The sequence below is a fragment of the Globicephala melas genome, chromosome 1 (assembly GCF_963455315.2).
Source record: "Globicephala melas chromosome 1, mGloMel1.2, whole genome shotgun sequence".
NCBI classification, from domain to species: domain Eukaryota; kingdom Metazoa; phylum Chordata; class Mammalia; order Artiodactyla; family Delphinidae; genus Globicephala; species Globicephala melas.
Genome location: NC_083314.1, coordinates 166,539,488 through 166,560,254, shown reverse-complemented (window position 1 = coordinate 166,560,254; position 20,767 = coordinate 166,539,488). Strand labels below are relative to the sequence as shown.

The window sequence follows — 20,767 nt, the reverse complement described above, 5'->3', positions numbered from 1 at the left end:
AGTGACTGCTCCCCCCGTGCCAAGGGTCAAAAGGGCTCAGTGCCTGTCGGTGAATGAGTGTGTCACTGTCCTCCCTGCTTAAGCCCTCTGTTGACAGTGACACTCCCTCTGTTAACTCTTTTTCCTCACTGTTCTTCCCTATATCCCCAAGGCTTCTTCACTCCCACAATGATTGTAATCAGTCCTTGGGCGGGGCGGGGGGGGGGGCGGGGGGGGTAGAGTTTGCCCTAGATGAGGGAGTATTTGGATAAAGAAGGGGGACAGCCCTCCCACCACCATGGTCCAAGCCACCACCACTGCTTTCCTGGGCTACCGCAGCCGGTCTCCCTCCTTCAACACCGGCCCTGCTCCACTGTGGCCCACGACATTCCAGCTGAGAACGCTTCAGTGGTTCCCCATTTGTCTTGGGACAAAGTTCAAACTCCGTCCAATGCCCTGCATGATCTGGCCCTGCCCCCTCACCCCCTCACTCAGTGTTGCCGTCCTCCCATCAGCTCCTCAAAGCTGAGCCGCTTCCTGCCTCAGGGCTTTACCCACTGCTGTTCCCTCTGCCCAGAATGCTCTTCCCACTTCCCATTTGGCTGACGCCCCCTCATCTTTCAGGCATCAGCCTCAGCATCTGGTCAGCTGGACACAAGCCCTCATGGCCTCCTAGCTTTTCCCCTCTTGCACAGTCCTTCCTACAGCGATAATTACCAACATTCTGTTTACTGTCTTTCCCGCTAAACTGGAAGCCCCCTGAGGACCAGGACCTCGTTTGAGGTGTTCACTGCTGTGTCCCCAGTGCCTGGCATGCAGTGGGTGCTGGACAGACGTCTCTGGCTGGAACAACTGAATGCATCGGTTTGAGGACAGTGCTGTGAACTCCCAGCTCTGAGTGGGGAGCGGGGCCAGAATGTGGGGCTGGATGGCATCCCAGTTCCTCCTGCGTTCAGGGCTCACTGGGTGGTTCCATTATGTATCTCACTGAGCCGTGACCTGCCCAAACACCCAGCCCCCTCACCCGTTTATTTTCCCACCCAGAGCCCAGGAGGAAAGGTTTTCGGATTATTTCACATGTCTGGATTATCCATGAGACATCTCCCCTCCAGTGAGAAGGATCAGGAGTTTGACATTTTAAACCCTAAGCAGCTTCTCCCTGGCCTGCTTCAGATCTGCGGCTCTGCTGCTTGCAATGAGGTGCATGGGGAACGGAAGGCCATTTTTAATCTTGTTCTGGTTTCATTAGGAGGAAAACTATGCTGTCCCCCAAGAAATTCTGGTCCACTGTCTATGCCATGCAGAGTTTTAAGAGCCCAAGAGATTATCAAAGTCAACTGCCTTCAACAGATGGGGAAACAGAGGCGGGGGTGGGGTGGGGTGGAGGAGGGGCGAAAGCTTGGTCAAGGGCATGTAGCAAGTTGGCCAGTTGGGGAATGGTCCTTCCCCAGGCCTCTTGACTCCCATGTGCTGCCCTCTGCCATCTTCAGGCACCGAGGGAGCTGAGGTCAGGCAGAGAGGGGGTAATAAGTTTCCACTGACATGACTTCAAGACCCTGAGTCACCCTGGCTTCGAACAGCCTTCCCAGAGCAGGGACGGGGCTTTCCAGGAGCCCTCCTATTCATTCTCCAGGAAAAGGCACTCCCAGGAGGCTGCAGTATACTGTAGCAGAGGTCAGGGGGAGTGAGGGGCTCAGAAAGGCCCCCAGCCCACTCCATCACCACCCACCACGTCTGGGTCAATTTTTGTAACAGGTCTGTTCCAAAAGCGGGATCTCATGGGCCAGTTACGGCTGCATTTCTGGAGCAGGTTGTTCATCAAGAAAATGATTCCTCCAACTCTGTCCCGTTTTACCACTTTGCGGGCATTTCCCCTCTTTTATTTTTCTTTTCCTAAACACAAAATCTTAAGAAAACTCAACGAGGTGACAGTACCTGATAAAACAATATCTGAATACCTAACAATATTTAACGGAATTCTTTTTTTTTTTTTTTTTTTTTTTGGCCGCGCAGTGCGGCTTGCAGGATCGCAGGATCTTTGTTCCCCAACCCGGGATTGAACCCATGCCCCCTGCAGTGGAAACGAGTCCTCACCACTGCACTGCCAGGGAGTTCGCTAATGGAATTCTTAAGAAAAGCAATTGGCTTCAGGAAAGGGACTGGCTTTTTCTAGGTAGGAAACATCCTGCCTGGGGATAGACCCGCGCTGGCTACAGGTCCCCAGGCACAGGGAGATCCCAACACCCCTGTTGAAAAATAGCCTTTGGGGTACTCTGGGAGACCAGAAAAGGACATACTGGCCACACCCTCAGCCTGGCCCTTGCCAGACTGCATCGTGAACTAAATGAAGCTCCCAGGGAGACAGGGAAGCAGGCAGGGTCAGTATCCTGGATGGGCCTCGGCGGATAATTATCCAACCTGCTTCTTTCTCCATCTGTCACACGCAGGGCGATGCAAACGCCCTCCCTTGCAAGAGGTCAAGTGGTGAGTGCTTCCTGGGACTCAGGTGGTCCCTGCCCACGACCTAGCATGGATGAGGGAAATGAACGCTTGAGGAACCGAACTAGATGGCCCCATCCAGTCTATGGTCCTCCAGCCATTTCAATAACGGGACCCCCTGAATGCCCAAGCCCCACACTGGGTTCCCCACCCAAGACCCCATCTCCTCCCTAAGACTATTCCCAACATCTAACGCCAGACTCCCTGAATCCCAACTCGGGTCCCCAGTCTTGTCCTCAAATCCTTCCTGCTCGTTGCTATACTTCTTCCCCTTGCCCAAGCTCTAATGTCCTCATCCCCCCACCCCACCCCCACCCCACCCCCGGTTTCTTCCCACTGCACCCGCATCCTTAGACTCACCCAGGAACAAAACCTCGAGGTCCAGTCGGCACTTCAGTTGGCACTACAGGGAGGTGACGGTGAATGTGTCCTCAGGGTGAGGTTCCGCCATGGGCCCCAGGAAGCCGCTCTTGGGGCCCCCACCCAGGCCGGGATGCGCCTGCGGCATAAAGCCTGGATACCTGTAGGCGGTATCCTGCAGGGGCAGCAGCGAGTCCCTCGGCACAGGGGACAGGGTTAAGTCACTAAGGAGTGGGCAGCCATAGCCAGCAGCAGCTGCAGCGGGGCCACGGGGTGGGCCGGGCGGCCGGGCCATCTCCAGTGGCTCCTTGTCGGCCTTAGGTGTGGCCGGCGGGCTAGCCAGGTGTGGGGCACTGAGGCACGCGGCCTCCGTCCTGCCCAGGAAGTCAGCCAGCAGCCCTGAACCCACCTTGCCTTCATAGGGCGGGCTGCGGGCAGCTGAGCCTGGCGGGTACCAATATGCTGTACCCTTGCAGCTGGGGGAGTCGTAGTGGGGCTGGCCCAGCGGCAGGTCCCGGCAGCTCAGGTGGGCCTGGGCTGCAGCTGCATGGCTCAGGCTGGCCCCCTGGAGCCCATGCTTGAGGGGCTCACAGGCAGCCAGCTTTGTGGGTGGCGGCCGCAGCTCTTCCTTGAAGCCCAGGGTCGGGGAGCAGGTGGGGGAGTAGGCCTTCTGCAGGCCAGCATCAAACACCGTAGGCGGGTGGGCCAGCGGCGGGAAATGCTTGCCATCCAGCTCAGGGGCACCGAGGCTGGGCGAGTCGCAGTGGAAGCCTTGGCCGAAGGTGCCGTCCGATGGCGTGGACGGGTTCATGGAGTAGGGTCCCATGAAGTCACAGGGATCTCGCTCGCCCACGCTGAAGGCCCTCGACTGCGAGGGCAGCGGTGACATGCTGCTGTCCCCGCTGTAGTAGTCCAGGCCGAGGTCTGGGCTGTCCTGGAACAGCGGGTTGACCGGCTGGGGCTTGGGGATGAACTTGGCTTTGGCCGCCGCCCCGCCCCGCTCCTTCTTGGCTGAGCAGGCCCCGCCCCCCCGTCCACCCCGAGGCTGCCGGGGCCCGGTGCTCCGTTTGGATGGGTAGCCCGCGGCGCTGGCCGAGGCGGTTGACGGGAAGCCCAGATGTGAGGCCTCGAACAGGTCCACCTTCTTCCGCCGTCCACGGCCTGGCTTGGAGCTGCTCTGGAAGAGGACGCTCTGGTTCCAGTTGTAACCGGGAGCGGACGATGCCTCGTTCCAGTCCATCATCAGTTTCTCCAGGCTGGACAGGCTCGACTGGCCCTCGCTGCTCGAGGCCTCGCTGTTGGCACGCCGGAAACCGCCACCGCCGGGCTGATTGAACTGGGTGCTGTCGGAGGATGACTCGGAGAAGGTCTCGGACACGGCTGTCTGCTGCTTCACCTTCTGCGGTGTGTAGTTGGAGATGTCCAGGATCACGTTGGGCTCGCTGACGTGGCAGTCGAAACCGGGATTGTAGAGCTGACTGAAGGCCTCTGAGGCCCAGTCCAGGCCTCCATAGCCCTGCCGGAAAGGCCACTGAGAAGCCCCCGCAAACTGCCGACAGTTCTCAGGCGAGGGCTGGAAGGAGGAGGAGGACGAGGACGCGGCAGAGGTGGCAGAGGCTGTGGTGCCCTTGGGTACCATGTAGCCGCCGGGTGAGACCGTGCTGGCCCGGCTGTCACAGCGCAGGGGTGTGGGGGCCGAACCAGAGAAGGGGCCCCCCTCAGAGCTGTTGAAGAAGGATGCCTTGCTTGGTGGCAGGCAGGGGCCACCGGTAGGCGGTGGGGCGTAGCCAGCGCTGTGGGCGCTGCTGGGTGAGGCAGGGAGGCTGTTGCCACTGCCGTAGGCAAAGCTGCAGTCCTTGCTGTTGGCGCAGTCCTGGCCCGTAAAGGGCTTAGTGGGTGCGAATACACTTTGTCCAGCTCCGTAGCCCCCGTACTGCGGGGGGTAGGTGCTGGCGGGTGGGTGTGCGGTAGGTGAGCGAGCCACGGCAGAAGACAGAGGAGCCAGCTTCGGGAAGGTCTCGGCTGCCCGGCAGTCTGAAGCGCCGGGGGTCAGCCCATAGCTCGCTGCCCGGCCCGGCGGGAAGGTCTGGCGAGTGGGCAGAACGGGCTGGAAGGAGGGGTCCGCCCCAGCCCCGCTGCTGCCCACCGCCACCGGGCTGGCCTTGGCTCCCCGGCTGGGGAAGGTGGCCAGGCCCCGCTGGGCGGGCAGGGCGCTGCTGGGGGGCCCTGCGTAGGTGCCTGATGCCTTCCGGGACTCGGGGCGAGAGGCTGAGAGGGCAAAGTCCAAGAGGTCGGAGGAGTCATCCGAGTCGAGCAGCGAGCGGAAATAGCCGGTGAAGAGGTTCTGGCGCTCCTGGCTGAGCTCCGTCCGGCCCGCAGGTGCGGCGGTGCTGTAGTAGCTGCCACGGCCCGAAGCCCCGCTCTCTAGCCCGGTGGAGGCAAAGGCCCGGGCCTCGGTCCCCTGGAACCCGCAGTTTCGGCCAGCTTGCCCGCCCGGGTGCCCATGGTGAGGGGCCCAGCCACCACCCTTGTCCCCGGCCCACTCAGTGCCCGCCTCCCCAAAGCCTGGGCCACTGGGCACCTGTTCCGGGAACAGAGTCCCGTTCTTCCGGGACCGCCTCTTGCGTTTGGGCTTCCCAGTCACAGCGTCTACCTCCCCCCGGCCCCGTTTGCGTGGGTGCCCCAACTCAGCGAGGCCAGGGCCCCCGACCCCGGCGGCTGCCACGGCCACCACCTTCTTTTTCTTGCCGATGCCCTCAAAGAAGTCGCTGAAGGAGCATCGGGCAGCCTTGGCCGCGTGGCCCCCACCCCGGCCACCAAAACCGCCTGCTTTGCCACCTCGCCGCCGGAAGCCCTGCACACGGTGCAGGAAGTGGGAGATGCTCTGTGTGTCGGGCGCCTGGTGCACTGACTCGGGCTCACTGGGTGTCCAGCAGCGGGGCGGTGAGCACCGCCCAGCGCACTGGCTCTGGCGGTTCAGGAAGGCCAGCTTGGCGAGGACGTCTGAGTACTCGGCCTTGCTGTCGTTGGCATCTGCTGCGTAGGACGGCTGGGGAGATGCCAGCTTCTGCTTCCGCCGCCGCCGTTTCTTCACCTCCGGCATGGCCATGGTGGCTGCCGCCACAGTGGCTGCCTCGGCCGCCACCACCGCTGGCTCCTTGGGCTTGCCGGGGCCCAGGAGCAGGTTCTTAGGAGGGCGGCCGCGCTTACGCTTGAGAATGATGGGCATCTCGCCGGGTGGGAAGACCACCACCACGTTCCGCCCATTGTTCTTCATCTTCAGCAGCGGGGTGGGCTCTGTGGACACGCGCAGGCCCAGCTCCTTGCCCTCCACGCTCAGGCTGCTGCTCAAAGACGACACCTTGTACGTGGTCTTGTTCCGCCGGCCCAGTGACACGGGGATCTTGGCCATCTTCACCACCATGCGCCGCACGCCCCGGCACTTGCCTCTGCGGGTAGGGACCACTGGGGTCTGGGAGGATTCGGGCTCCAGCTCTGGGACTGGGCCTGGGCCGGGCAGGGTGTGAGGTGGGGGCGGGGGCGGGGGTGGGGGCTCAGCCAGGGCAGCCGCCAGCCCTGTGGGCACAGGCAGGGGCAGCAGACGGCCCTCGGGGCCGGCGTCTGCCTTGCGTCCCCGTCCGGCTTTCCGTCGGCGACACAGGATCTTTGGCCTATCGGTGCGCCGCAAGGCGTATTTGGGGTGACCCTCAGGCCCAGGAGGGCCATGGGGTGAGCACAAGTCCAGGCGCAAGGGCTCAGCCAGCGGGCAGGGTCCCAGGGGCTGCTGGGGCTCCAGGCGGCGGCTAGGGACGTCAAGCAACTTGGGCAGGGGGTCAAGCGCCTGAGGGTCGAGCAGCTGCGACTCCAGGGAGTCGGGCAGGGTATCTAGGGCCTGCAGAGCCAGGCCCGGCAACCCCAGAGGATCAGCAAGGGGTTGCAGGGGCGGCAGCTCCAAAGCTTCCCCGAGCGGCTCTAGTGCCTGCGGGTCCAGGAAGCGGGGCTGGGGGTCTAGGAGCTGAGGCTCTGGCTCAGGCGACGGTGGCTCGAGGGCCTGGGCCTCCAGCAGCTGGGCCTCGGGGCAAGTCAGGGAGGCCAGCTCACTCAGGATGTCGGCGTCAGCGAGTTCTGAGTAATCAGGACCGTCTGGCTCGGGCTCTGGTGGCAGACCAGTGGCCGTGGCCGTGGCTCCGGGACTATGGCCTTGGCCGGGCTGGGGACTGTCCCTAGGCTCAGGCTCAGGCTCGTAGAGGGGGTGGCTGGACCGCTCAGACTTGGCATGGGGGGTGGCCCGCTCCTCAGGGCTGCGGATGCTGTTGGCCAGGCTGGGTGAGGAGAAGAAGCTATACTGAAGGTCCCCGGGGGGCGGGGCAGGTGGGCGGCTGAGCCGGAGGCCACCACAGTCCAGGTGCACGCCGCTGTGCTGCAGGTCCTGGGAGAGCCGGGTCAGGTCCTTCATGATGTCAATCAGCTGGACCACTGGACGCAGGTTCACCCGCCCGTTGTCCCAGCGCCGTCGGGAGCTGCTGCCGTCTCCCGCGGGGGTGGGGCAGCGGGCCTGGGAGACAGGACGGGCTGCCCTCGGGGGCAGCGGGTCGTCCCCCTTGGCAAGGACTGGTGGGCGCCGGGTGCTGGGGTCCCGGCGTGGGGGTGGGCGCGGGTTCTCGGAGAAGGTGTGGGCGAAGGCCTTGTCGGGTGGGCTGGCAGGGGGCCGGGCGGGAAGCAAGGGCCGGGGGGTGGGGGGGCCGCCGGGGTAGTACTTGGGCTCCCGGAGGTAGTCAGGAGAGCTGCACACGGCACTGGAAGTCACCACCAGGCCCTGGGGCTTCACACGCATCCTGACCTTGTCCTCCACGGGCCGCCGGGCGGGGCCGGGGCTGACATGAGGGTGCGAGAAGCCGGGACCAGGACCTGCCAGGCAGCACAGCCAGGAGGTCCCTCACCGAACGCCTAAGTCCTCGTCAGCTTCCCATGTCCTCAGTGATCCCCGGCACCCCTCCCCTGAGTCCCCTCCCGAAGCCCCATCCCCTTGCTGACCCCCAGCTTTTCCTAAACCACCACACGCATCGTGAACCCCCACGGGCCCCAGTTCCACTTATTGACAGCTCACCCACTTTTGTCTAGACTCTGGCTAAGGGCTGGGGGAGAACAGTTCACCCGCTTTGGGGAGGGAAGCCCATCAGCAAGGTGGATCAAACGTCAGGAGAGGGCCAGGCCCCTGTCAGAGGGCCCGGAGGTCCTATCAAGGACACGGCCTCTTCCTTCTTGCCCCATCCCCAGGGCTCTAGGAGAAGCCCAGCCACTCACCCTCGGCTCTGCCGCCTGGGCTGTCACACTGGAGATCTCTGTGGGCAGCGAGACAGGCAAGAGGAGATCTCAGCGGTCTGCTGGCCACAGCCCAACCACTGCCCACCTGCCCATGGGGCCCGGTCTCCCCCACATACCGACCCCAGCTCCCCCAGTACTCCCTCCAGCGCACGCCCAGCTGACCTGAGAGAGAGAAGGCCCCCGTGCCTGGGGGCTCTGCCAGTCGCTGGCTGTCAGCTGGGGGTGCTGCGGGGCAGCTTCGGCCTGAGCCCAGGCCTCGGGGCGTGGACAGCGCCTGGAAAGGACCACCGCAGCTCAGGTTTAGTGAGCACCTACTGCGCGCCAGGCGCTGGGCTGGAAGCTGTCCAGGCATCGTTTCATTTAATTCTTCATACCAATCCTGCGAGGTAGGGGCTATGAATAACCCCATTTTGCAGATGAGGAAATGGAGGCTGAGATGAAGTGACATCATTCACTCATTCATATACTCATTATCTATGGAGTGCCTACTTTGCACAAGAGCTGGGTAGACAAACATTTAACAGATTATGGTAAGTGACTTAATTATTAGCGGGATAAGAGCTGCAAAGAAAAACGGAAGAGTGCCTGAGGTCAGAGGTTTAACAATCATACCAGGGAGTCAACAACGACAAAAGCACATATTCTGGGGACGCCTTCTCTGCTGCCAAACACGGGACTAAGCGCTTTATGTGGACTACCTCATCTGACCCCCCTGCAAACCTGGGATCGATACGATTATCATCCCTGCTTCCACAGTCGAGGAAACCATCCGCTGGAAGGTGGTAAGCACCATGAAGGCAAGGATTTCTGTCCTGCTGACTTCTGTGTGTATCTCCCAACCCCCGGATCAGCACACGGCCCACAAATGTGCTTCAAAAAATATTTACTGAACGAACGAATGAATGAATGAGGCACACAGAACAATCAGCCCTGCCTTTCCCCCTGAGGCTCTCTCTCTTTCCTCTCCAGACCCAAAAGTGGGACCCAAGTAGGATGTGGAAGGAGGGAAGGAGATTAAGAATGTGAAAAGGGACATTCTCCGCCCTCCATGCCACCTCTAGCCTCCATCCGGCCCCTGCTACATATTTTTAGAGCCCTCTTTGTTTCGCCTTCACTGTATTTATCATGACTGCAGTCAATTACTTGTACGACTGGGTGTTCAGTGTGTCTGCTCCCCAAGTATGGGCTCTTCAGGGGCAAGGACTGTGTCTGTCTTGTTTTCCGTTGTGTCCCCTGACCCCAGGGCCCGGGCTACGGATGCTACATAAATATTTACCGAGTGACTCCCTGAGCTGGTCAGGGCAGAGTTGGGATTTAGATCCAGGCATGTCTGACCCCCAAGGGAGCCTGGGGACTCAGGGCCCCAGCTGATCCCCAAGAGCTGGGGTTTGGGGGAGCAGGGAGCTGAATGGTCCTTGACCACTGGGAGGATCGCTACCCAGGGTTGTTAACTCCACAGGAAGACTGCAGAGCTGACTTGGGGACAGGGGAGTGTGGGCAGGGACACTCGTCCACTCGCCTTTGGTGGGCGGCAATTTGCAATCTATGAAGCACCCCCACATATATGACCCACTGAATCTTCACCGAACCTGGGAGACATGGTTTACTGTCTCCACGTTACAGAGGAAACAGGCTCAGAGCAGCTGTATAACTTGCCTGAAGTCACATAGCTGCTAAGTGGCAAGATTCCTAATTCTGCCAAGTCCAAAGCCTCCTTCCACTCCCAGCTCCTGTAACTCTCCTTCAGCCACTCCTGAAAGTGCTCCTTCTAGAGCTGTGGCCTCACTTAAGGCTGGAAGGAACCTTAAAATCATCTAACCCATTGGCTTCCAAACCCTGGGCCTGGGGAAGCTATGTAACCTTGCAGATACCCAGACCCTAGTCCAGGGGAGTCTGACTCATAAATCTGAAGGGACATCTGGGATTCTGCATTTTTAATCGGCTCCCCTAGTGGCTATGCTGTTCTAGTGCCACCTCGTGCGCCTCCTATTTTATAGATGAGGAAACTGAGACCGGAAGAGGGAAAGAGACTTTGCCCAAGACCACAAAATGGCATGAGGAGGGCCTCTTTGTTGCTCATCCAGGCAGAACATCCCCTGTCCCTGCAGGTCCCAGGCCTCAGCTGTTCCTCACTGCCCCATTTACTCGATCACTCAGGGTTCTGTTCTCTCTCATGCCTGCCGGCAGACTGTGGCCTGGCCCCTTCTAGGCTAGGCTCTCTCTGCTTCAAGAATCTCACTGTTGCTCTCGCAGGATGGGCTGCGGGTAAGACACTCACAAAGGAGCGAAGGGGCTCAGACTCTGTGGAGTCTCCAGGTCAGATTTCCAACAGTATGCTTGATCCACAGTGCTGCCCTCTTTGAGATGCCTACCAGAAGCCATCATCCCTCCCTTACTGACGGTGGGGCTCACCAACCCTCCCTGCTCTGGAGACCTCCCACTTGGGGCCTGAGGGTGTGATCTTGGCAGAAGAGAGAAACCTCCTCTCCAGTGGTTGCTTCTGTTCCACCCACCCGTGAAGACCTTTGGGCACGTCGTCCTGCCAGACCTCCTGACTCTGTCCACTGCTCTCTCGCAGCCTCCAGGATCTGAGGGAAGCAGCTGGCACCCCTCCCCACCACACCCAGGCATCCATTTTCTTGGACCCCTCCCAAGGGCACCACCTATCCCACGTCTGTGAACAAAGTCGAAAAGGTTCTTCTGTCCATCTGTCTGCTTCTGGGTCAGTGTGTCTGAGCCTGCCTATGGGGACACCAGCTGGCTGGGAGGGAAGGGGGCTGGGGGCCCCAACCTGCTGTGCACAGTGCCGGGAAGGGCCAGCCCACATCCTTGAGTCCCCAGCCCCACCCTCCCCCGCTGCGGCTGTGACCACCCCACCCCTTCCCCAGGCAGCCTCCCCTCCCCCACCCACAGCCTCCCCAGGGGAGCCAGGCTGCCAGCCCCAGCTCTCACTTCCGGCCTCATGGCCCTCTCTCTAGCCTGCATACTCCTCCCCGCCCCCCCAACACCATTTCCCTCCCAGCCCGGACTGAAGCCTCAGGGATGTCCTCAAATGGAAAACTCTGCATCAAAGGGGCTATCACTGCTGCTGTGAAACTTCCCCCATCACCTCCCTTCAGGGCCTTTATCTCCCAGGATCTGCCCCTTCAGGAACTATGCATCACCCCTCTCAACTTCCTTATCTTCAGCCCTCTCCCAGCCACCCAATTGTACCTGAAGATCTTCTTCCAACCTGACTCCAGACCAAAATCATAACAAAAATAACAACGATGAAAAAAATAATGGCAGCTGTCACTTATTTGGCTTGTAAATGGTGGCTCAGAGAGGTTAAGTAATGCCCTTAAGGACAAACAGCCATGACAGGGAAGAGCTGGCGCCTGCACTTAGGTATGTTGGGCTCCTCTAAACCAAACTTCTTCACTGTCCAGAGAGTCAGCCCCCTCCCCTGAAGCTTCCTCTAACTGTCCTAGTCCCAACCACCAGTTCTAATTTTTGACTTCTAATCTACCCGACCCAGCTTCGGCACCCCTCCCACCTAGGTCATCTCATGCACTACCCTCCCTCACCACTAGGTGTCCCCTTAGAGCCACTGACGCCCCCGAGGGGAGCAAGCCCCGCCCCACCCCCTGGAATCATCAGGGCTCCCCACCACAGCACAGCACACCCCACCCCACCCTACCCCCAGCCACACAGAGCTCCTTTGTGCAGCCCTTGTCCACCCCCTTCCTGCCCGGAGCAGGGCACCTGGCAAGCAGGTCTGCCCCAGGCCCGCCCCCGGCCAGCCCCCAGCCCTGGGTGCCAGGTGTGTGGGCACCAGCGCCAGCTCTGGCTGAACCTGAGGGTCACCCTGCCGGGCAGCCCTCCCTTCCTCTCTCCGAGGTCACCCAGGGACTGTGCTTCCCGCCCTGCTCCGCCCCCATCCCCTCCTGCCCTTGGCCCTTCCAGACTCCTGTCCTTGTCTTTCCTTCTGTCTACTGGAGGACTTCCCTCCTCCAGCCCCACCAGGCCCTCCCCACAGCCTCTCACCACCGCCCACCTCCTTCCCCTGAGAGCTCCTTGTTCTGCCCCCCCCCTCCCCGCCCAGGTCTGAAGAACTCCTCCTCCTGGAAAGTTGCTGCTGGAAAGGAAGTGACTTCAGCAATTTGGCCACAAGGCTGGGCACTGCTGAGCCCAGCTCAGCTGAAGGCTTGCCCAGCCCACCTCCAAAGCACAAACGGAGCCACGTGCACACACCACCCCCAGCGTGCAGCCGGAACCCTGAACACACGCTTCCCCGGTGATACGCGGAAGGATCTTCGTGTACACACCCCACCCCACTGTACTCACACATCACCCCAGTGTGTTCAGATTCTTGTCTACACACCTCTCCAGTGTACACTAGCGCCCTGCACACAGACACCATCCAGCGTGGCACACACAACACTCCAGTCTCCCCACACCTGCCCAGGACACGCTCTGAATCCTGCACACTCACTCCGATGTACCACATACACAGCCTCTGAATGTCCCCCAGCCCAGTCCACTTACTCTTGTGTGCAGAACCCTGCACACCTGCGGACAGAGTCCTGCACGTGCCTGCTTGCACACAAGTCAGAGGACTTTGCACACGAGATGCTCTGTGCACATACAGTCAGGTACATCCAGCCCTGCATCCTCCACAGCTGAACCTCCCCACGCTTACAATCCCAGGAGGCCCCGCCCCCAGACCTCAGGCCCCAGGAATGCTCTTTTGGAAGTTGGGTGGGGTCCCCAGGCAGGCTGGGATCTAGGGAGCTTCCTGGAGCCCGAGGCTTGAGGCTTCATGTGTCAGTTCGGGGAGTTGCCTCTGCAGGGCAGGGCAGCCCCACCTGGCCTCTGTGGCTCCTGAGCCTGGGTGGGCTAATTCGGGCCCAGAGTCAGGAGGTGGGTCCTGCCCCCACCCCTGCCCCATCTCATCTCAGGAGGGCAGCCTAGCATACCCGAATTACCCAGGTCCTCTCAGCTTCCACAGACTCTAGAAGGGAGGGGTCCTGCGGGGTCAGCTTCACACATCAGGCATTCTGGTCTCTACCTCTGTCCTGGGTTCTGGTCACTGTCACAACCCCTTTCCCTTCCCAGTTCTCTCAGGTCATCCAGGTGCAGGGAAGAGTCCCCAGACTAGGAGGCAGGACTCCAGGGAACTGCCTGTATATCCACGGACCTCACCTTTCTGGATAATGGGGAGTCTGAGTAAGTTGGGTTAAAATATTTTGATTCTAAAGGGCCTCTTTTTGGCTTAAGCTGGGAGGGGGGAAATCCCTGCCATGACTGGGAAGGAAGTACCCCTGATCCCCACTTCCTGGGGTGGCCAGTCACAGACCCGGCTTCCCTATACACTGTTACCTGAGCAGGCTGTGCAGACAGGCCCAGCTCAGCAAGAAAGGCCTGTCTTCTCCAGTGGTTCCAGAGTGGTCTCTTCGGCGGCCTGAGAGTCGCCCCAAAGCCGGGGCCCTCTGCACGCACTCAGCTGGGCAGGCTCTGGAGTCCAGGCCAATGGGCAGACAGGCAGGCAAGCTCCCATCTGTGGAAACAAAAACAGCACCGCAGACATAAGCATGGATACGGGATGAGCCAGAGAGAGGGACCAGGAGGCCATCCTAGATGGGGTCCACTCTTGCACAGGATGAAATTGGCTCCAACTTCATTTCACTGGGGAGTGTGAGCCTACCTCTTGAAACCCCAGGTAGCATCGTCGTGCGGGTAGGTACATGTACGCGTGAACATGAACACACATGCTCTGGTGAAAAGAACCTGGCCTTGGGAGTCAGAATGGTCCTTGGCTCAACTCTCACCAACTATGTGATCTTGGGCAAGTCAGTTAACCTCTCTGTCTCTCAGTTTTCTCATCTATAAAAAGGGGAGACCTTATGAATGGGGAGAAGCACGCTGGGGAAACTATAAATGCTAAGAGCTCACTTACAACGTAGGTGTGAGAGTTGCTGTTCAAAGTGATGGTGAATGCAGATTTTCATGAGAGGTGTATAGGCAGCTGGCATTTACCCTTCTCCATCAGCGACTGGTTATATGTCTCTTGTTTTCTTTAATAATCGTGGCCCTCCTTACCGCCCCCCCCCCAACCGGCTTCCTGCCCATTTGTCTGCCTCCCTGAGGTCTGTACTGAAGCCGAGAGTGGGTCTGGGAACCAGGCCTCATGGACTGCTTATAGGTTTTGGTTGCCTGGGAATGTGTATGTGTGTGTGTGTGTGTGAGAGAGAGAGATCCTGCCTGTACAGATGCACGTCTGTGAGCGTCAGCTGTCTGGGCAAATACACCTGTGTGTGGCTTCCTGGGTCTACTTAGCCTTCTGTATGCTTCTCTGGGTGTATTTGTATGTCTATACGAGTATATGTGTAAGAGTGTTACACGTATGGGACTGTGTGTGTGTGTGTGAGCTGATACTTGTGTTCAGTGTCTTCAATTATATGTGTGGGTGTGTGCACCTGGGTCTGTTCAGTTCTTTGTGTGTGTCCAGCTGAGCCTATGTCTGCACGCCTGTGGGGACACAGAGGTGTGAGTGTGTACCTAATGTGTGACAGGTGTGCCCAGCTGTGGTCAGGGGGCGAGTGCCCATGTGTGCACACAGCTCTCTGCATCTCACTGCTGTCAGGAGCTGAACCGGCTTCTGCCCATCTCTGACTCTCTGGGCGTGTGTACTGGGGCGGGGCGTGTGTCCCTGCAGGCTTCCAATCTCGAGGCCTGTGACTGCGGGCACTGGTGTCACTGTGGATCAGTGTTGCCTCCCTCCTACCTCTGCCTTTCTCTGGGTTTTCAGGGTCATGGTGTGATGGCATGACTGGTCACAGTGTCCCTGTGGGTCTGTTTCACTGTGGGTCAGTATGTGCTCACGTGTGTAACTCTGCGTGTGTGTGCTGTATGACTTTATCGTTGTCCATCTGTGTATGTCAGTGGGTCCTTGTGCCATGTCATTGTATGTCTGTGTCAGTGTCAACATGGGTGAGTCTGTGTGCCATGGTATGCCTGTCAGTAAAACGGTGCCTCAGTGTTTGTGTGGTGCCTTTATGTAACTTGTCAGTGTGTGTGCGCACGCGTGTGTGTGTGTGCATGGGAGACCCTTTGTGAGACAGTGTGTGTCTGTGTCACTGTGTTTGTATGCCTGCTTCCCTCCTCCCTCCCTATCTCCTGCGTTCTCTCTCTCTCTCTCTCTCTTTCTGTAGGAGCCAGACAACTCCCCAAGCCTGGATTAGGGACAATTTATCCACAGGCAGAGAAGGAGAATTCCAACCTGCCAGAGCCTCCCTCCTCTGATCCGTCCCCCCTTCCCTCCTGGTTGGGTGGGCAGAGAAATGCAGCCGGGCAGCTCCCAAGCCCTTGGGGAGCCCCCACCTCTGCAGCTCCCCAGAGGCCCGGGAGGGCGGAAAAGATGGAAATCTGGGTGGCCCCAGAGCCCTCCAGTGGGGGTGGATTGGCCGCCCCCCCCCAGGCCGCCACAGCTCAGCTCATCTTGGCCCTGTTCTCCTACATATGGTGGTGGTGGGTGGGGGGAGTCTGCATGAGGTCTGCCTGGCCCTGGGGGCTGGGGCGACCTAAGGAGTAAAGCTGCTTCCAACCCCTCCACAGTCTGATACTCCCCAACTGATAAACGCCAGCTCCGACACCCCCGGAAATGTAAATGACTGGGGAACTTGCGCCTGTGCCCGCACAGGCTGGGGGGATGCTGGGAGGCAGGGGACAGCGTGGTGGGGGGAACGCAGCAAGGGGGGAGCAGGGGCTGAGCTGGGACTAAGGCTCCCTTCACGGTGCTCCAAGCGCAAGGCAGAATCACATGTTTCCCATTAGCTGCTCTGGCCTCCTTGTTCAGGGGGTGTTGGCTGGGGGAGATTTGTTCTGGTTGCAGACACCAGCCGAGACCACACAAGAGAGAGAGTAAAAGACAGAGAGAGAGAGAGAGAGAGAGGAAGAGAGAGAGAGAGAGAGAGAGAGGAGAGATTGAACGCCAGAGGGAGAGGAAAAGACAGAGAGCGAGAGAGAAAGATACACAGAGACACACAGGGAGAGAGACAGAGACAGAGAGACATGAGAACAGAGACAGGCACACACAAACACAAAAGCAGAGGGACAGAGACGGGTGATGGGAGAGGCTAACAGAGTGGGGGACAGGGAGAGCGACAGGGAAGGCGACTGCAGTGCAGAGAGACGAATCAGAGGCTGAGGAGTGAGTCAGTGAGGCACCGAGTGCGAGTCAGGCCAGGAGGGACTGAGGGGGCGGAGGGCGGCGCTGGGGCCGCAAGCCTGATGGAGGGGACCCGAGGGTGACAGAGCGGGAACCTGCTGCAGGGCCAGGGAGGGCAGGGGCGGTGGGTGGGGACGCGGGTGGGCAGGGGGAGTGGCTGCTCCAGCGCCACCGGGCGGGGCGGCCAGGAGCCTGGAGCCTCCCGCCTCCTGACCCTCGAGCCTGGGAGAGATAACAGGCCGGAATAGTGCTGACTTGCGGTTCAGAAATCCAATATCCTCCGCGGCACACTAATCGACTACCTGAGCTCCCGGTCCGCGCCGCCGAGCTGCCCCGATTAATCCTGCGGCTCCACAGCCTTAATTAGTTTAACAGTTTCAGGGGCAGGAGAGGCAGGCATAGGGGCTCCCAGACCTGCGGGGACACAGGCCCCCATGCCAGCCCTGCCTGGTGCCCCACCTCCCCAGTCACACCTGCCCCAGCCCCAGAGGCCCCTTTCCACACCATCTGCAAAACACCGGGTCTTTCCTCCTGGGGGACAGTCCCAAGGGCTGGCACCTGGGTCAGAAGGTAGGTCTTGTGGAACAGAGACTCCCCCATCCCAGCTTGTCCCTGCACCCGTGGCCTGGGTGCTTGCTCTGGCCTGCGCTTTGGGGCCCTGCCAACCGTCAGCCCCGTACCACTGAGCAACATGTCGTCTCTTTAGGGTGACAGACAAGCTCCCAAGTTACTGACAACCCCCCAACAGCATGAGATAATCACACATGTCACTCCCCACACCGGCATGAGATAGGCACATGGTGACATCTCACACATACCCAACAGTCAGAGACACAGGAGTACGAGAGAGTGACTACCCTCCTAACAGGATGAGCTAAGCACAGAGCCTGTCACTTCCTCCAAGGCCTGAGATGGGCACATCTGATACCCCAGACAGTATGAGACAAGAACACAGGTTGTCACCCTCACAATGGTGTAACTGAGATACAACCAGGCGCCCCCTCACCCACCGATAGGATGCAAAATGCACAGAGAGCCTGTCTCTCACTCACTGTCTCTCACTCACTGTCTCTCTCTCTCTCTCTCACACACACACACACACACCCCTCCCTCACCTTCCAGGTGTGACAGAGGTACGGACCCCTCCCCCAAACACACAGAGTATAAGCCAGGGACACGACCTCACCCCTTCCCCATCAGTTCTCCCTCCAGACTGCAGGATGGGTAAACGACATGTCACCCTGGCTGCTCTGGACGGGTGACAGCCCACCCCACCCCTCCCCCGTCACTGCCAGCCTGGTGGTGCCGTCCTCTGCCTGCAGAGGCGTCACAGCTCACAGGGCATGAATGTCACCCCAGCACTGCCAGAGCCGGGCCCAGCTACATGTTGCCCCAGTGACAAACACCACTGGCCCCAGGAGGTGGAGGTGCACAGGGCTCTGGGCGTGACCTTGGTCCCTGAACACCAGGAGGGGAGGTGCCGTGGCCTCCCTCCTGGGTAACCCACTGGCCCCGGAGCTGGGGAAGATGAGTGCTGGGAAGAAAGCCACCTGGGCACACAGACAACCTGAAAATGCCACCTCCCCAGGCAGTCACCCCCACCCCACTTCTAACTGAATGTAGCTGTTATCGAGGGAGGGGGCAGACTGTGTAGTGGAGGGAGGCTGTCAACGAGGCCTGAGGAGCAGATCCTACAAGACTTCTTAGAGGCGGCGGAGGGTAGGCAGGGTAGGGGTTGCTGTCACCATGCCCTCAGGGCCCAGGACTGAGGGAGTGGGACGATAGCTTCAGACTCCCACTGTGGCCAGGGGAGCCCCTCTTTCTTACAAGGGCCCCCTCTCCAAATTCAGGCCACAGAGCCTGACAAGGAGGCCAAAGTCCAAGGGCATGACTCACCCAGGGAACAGGCCCAGCCTGCTGGCCAGAAAGTGAGGGAGGACAGGAGCCAAGGGGCCTGGGTTCAAGTCTGAACTCCTCCCAGGCCAAGCACAGTGACCTTGGAGCAGAGGCTCAGTCTCTTTGGCTTTGGGGAGGTGGGGAAGAGGCAGCAGCCAGGGAAGCGCTGAGGCTGCAGACCAGCAAGCAGAGAACTGGGGGCCATGGGAAGGAGGACACAGCGGGTCCAGCCCCTGGCTCCACCGCTTCCTCACCAGGAACCTCAGCTTTCTGTACCTCAGTTTCCTCAGCTGTAAAGCAGGAACGATAACGTCAGCCTCACGAGATAACGCAGCATGAAGTGGACAGGTGCTCAGGAAACGGGAGCTTCTTATTGAAGAGGGGAAAAGAGACTAAGAGAGGGCAGGAGACTTGCCCAAGCCACGGATCAAGCCAGTATCGGCTGAACTCGGCCTCCACCTCCAGGCTTCCCACCTGAAGCTGTTTCTTAAGACTGCTTGGAGACTGACTGTGTGTGCATGTGTGTGTCAGGGTGCTGTTGCTTATAGAGCGGCCCTACTGTCCAGTGAGGATCAAGGAAATGGATAGGATATAGCCTGACCTTTACCCTAAACCCCACTTGGCCCACCTTCAAACTTTGGACCAGAGGGCCAGCTCTATGGGAGGGAGGCAGCCCACACTCCAGCCCCCATAAGCAGCACCAGCACCTGGTGCTCCGAAGGACTGGGGGACTGGGAGGTCAGTGTCTGGGGCCCTCTCGTTGTACAGGAGCTCAGAGAGGGACAGGCCTAGCCTGAGGTCACACAGCATGACAGCAGCAGAGTCCAGAGCCCTGGCCGGCGACAGCCTCAGAGCAGAGTTGTCTAGCCCCTAGGGTGGCTGGAGCTGGGGGGCCCTGGGGGACTGAGCAAAACGTGGCGACAGATGGCCTGCCGAGGCAGCGGCGATCTGGGCGGCTGGCAGGCATGCTCGCTCCCGCGCAGGGAAGCGGCTAATTTTAGCTGAGGCCTCGATGCCAGCTTTGTTCCCCCCACCCACCCGCCGAGGGGGCCCAGCATGCCTTGCGTGCAACCCGCCTCCCCCAGGCACCCCTACTCCCCCGCCTGGCCACTTGGTGAGTAGTGCCCAGACCCCAGGGTCCTAGAACTGTCTGTCTGGCCAGGTCTCATCACACCCAGAGGCAAGGGCTGGGCCCTGGAGGCCTGGCATCCCCACCCCAGGGCCTGCTTCCCATGACGGGAAGCTCATTCTGAAGAGGGGCTGTGGGGAGAAGGGCTAGAGGCCACTGCCCAGACTGGGAGGGAGGGCCTGACAGCAGGGGCTGCCAGTCTTTGCGGGGGGGTGGGGGTGGGCATTGTCCTCCACCAGATACTTAAGGAGACAGGACCCTTATTCTACCCCTGCCCCGAACCAAACAAATTCTTCTGTGCTGGAGTCCCCCTCCAGCACAGCGTAGTGTTGAGCAAGGGGGTGGGAGTCACTTTACCCTTTCCCTGTTCTTTATAAGCCTGATTTTGCTCCAGGAACTCAAAGTACTTTAAAAAAAAGTCAGAGATAGAGCAAGGGTAGTACCCCACCTGCACCCCGTGCCACTGGGGGAAACTGAGGCACAGTCTGAAACAGCTTTCATTGTAGCAGGGGAGGAACAAATCCCAGGAATCGGTGAGGGAAGCCTAACCATGCTCTACTTTGAGTTCTTAGAGCTGGGGGCTTCTTGGGCCAGCTCAGCCCCTAAGACTACCCTCTGCCTCCACCTGGGCTGGTAGAAGGTAAGCTAGATGGATGGAGCCCGTCCTCTGAAACCCTGGGAAGGGAGGCCTGGCATTCTTGGTTCCTGGTACCCCACCCCCTGTTGGCTCTTTGACCTTAGAACCTCTCCTCCTCATCTCAGGTTCAACTACATGTGCCCAATGGGGTGCCAGGACATCTGGCCCCCGCTTGAAAGGGGACTCCTTCGGGGTGATTCTGGAGGGGCCCCCTCTCCCAGTTCCAACCCAGGGGCCGTGAGGGTAATGGCCAAGTGGGAAATAGATAAAGAAGGCTGGAAAGAAATCTATGTACTAGAAGGAGAGAGTCGGAAGAAGAGAGAGAGAATGAGAAACCAAGGCAAAGAATCAGATTCAGGAAGAGAGAGACGGAAAGAGGGGGAATGTGGGGGCAACAGAAACAGGGCAGAATGAGGGTGAAGAGGCAGGAAGAGCTGAGGAGGGAGGGGCTGCGGGAGAGACAGAGAAGAAGCCAGAGGAAGGAGAAGAGTGAAAAAGAGACTCAGGAAGAGAGGGACAGAGGAGGAGGAAAAAGACAAAGAGACAGAGAGACAGGCAGGATGAGGCAGAGACAAAGACAGAGAGAGAGAGCAAGACACACGCAGAGGGGAAGGAGATGGAGAAGGAGTTGCCGCGGACGGGGCAAGGCTCAGGGAACTGAAGACACCACAGGGAGCTGGAGACACACAGAGGGACTGACACACCCAAAGACCAACAGACACAGAGTGAAAGG

General features: G+C 59.7%; 1 protein-coding gene across 3 annotated transcripts in view; it reads right to left on the bottom strand.

The window, feature by feature from the left end:
• The window catches only part of AHDC1 (AT-hook DNA binding motif containing 1), a 65,019-nt gene that overhangs the window by 8,089 nt on the left and 36,163 nt on the right, over window positions 1–20,767 (bottom strand). For 2 of the 3 annotated variants that reach the window (XM_030872906.3, XM_030872913.3), the window contains exons 3-6: window positions 13,525–13,702; window positions 8,326–8,437; window positions 8,143–8,180; window positions 2,839–7,746 (exon numbers count right to left, since the gene is read on the bottom strand). In XM_030872906.3, the coding sequence (XP_030728766.1) occupies window positions 2,882–7,672 (4,791 nt within the window). In that variant the 5' untranslated portion in view covers window positions 7,673–7,746; window positions 8,143–8,180; window positions 8,326–8,437; window positions 13,525–13,702 and the 3' untranslated portion in view covers window positions 2,839–2,881. The remainder of the gene's footprint in view (window positions 1–2,838; window positions 7,747–8,142; window positions 8,181–8,325; window positions 8,438–13,524; window positions 13,703–20,767) is intronic. The other variant, XM_060309211.2, reaches the window with a different exon arrangement.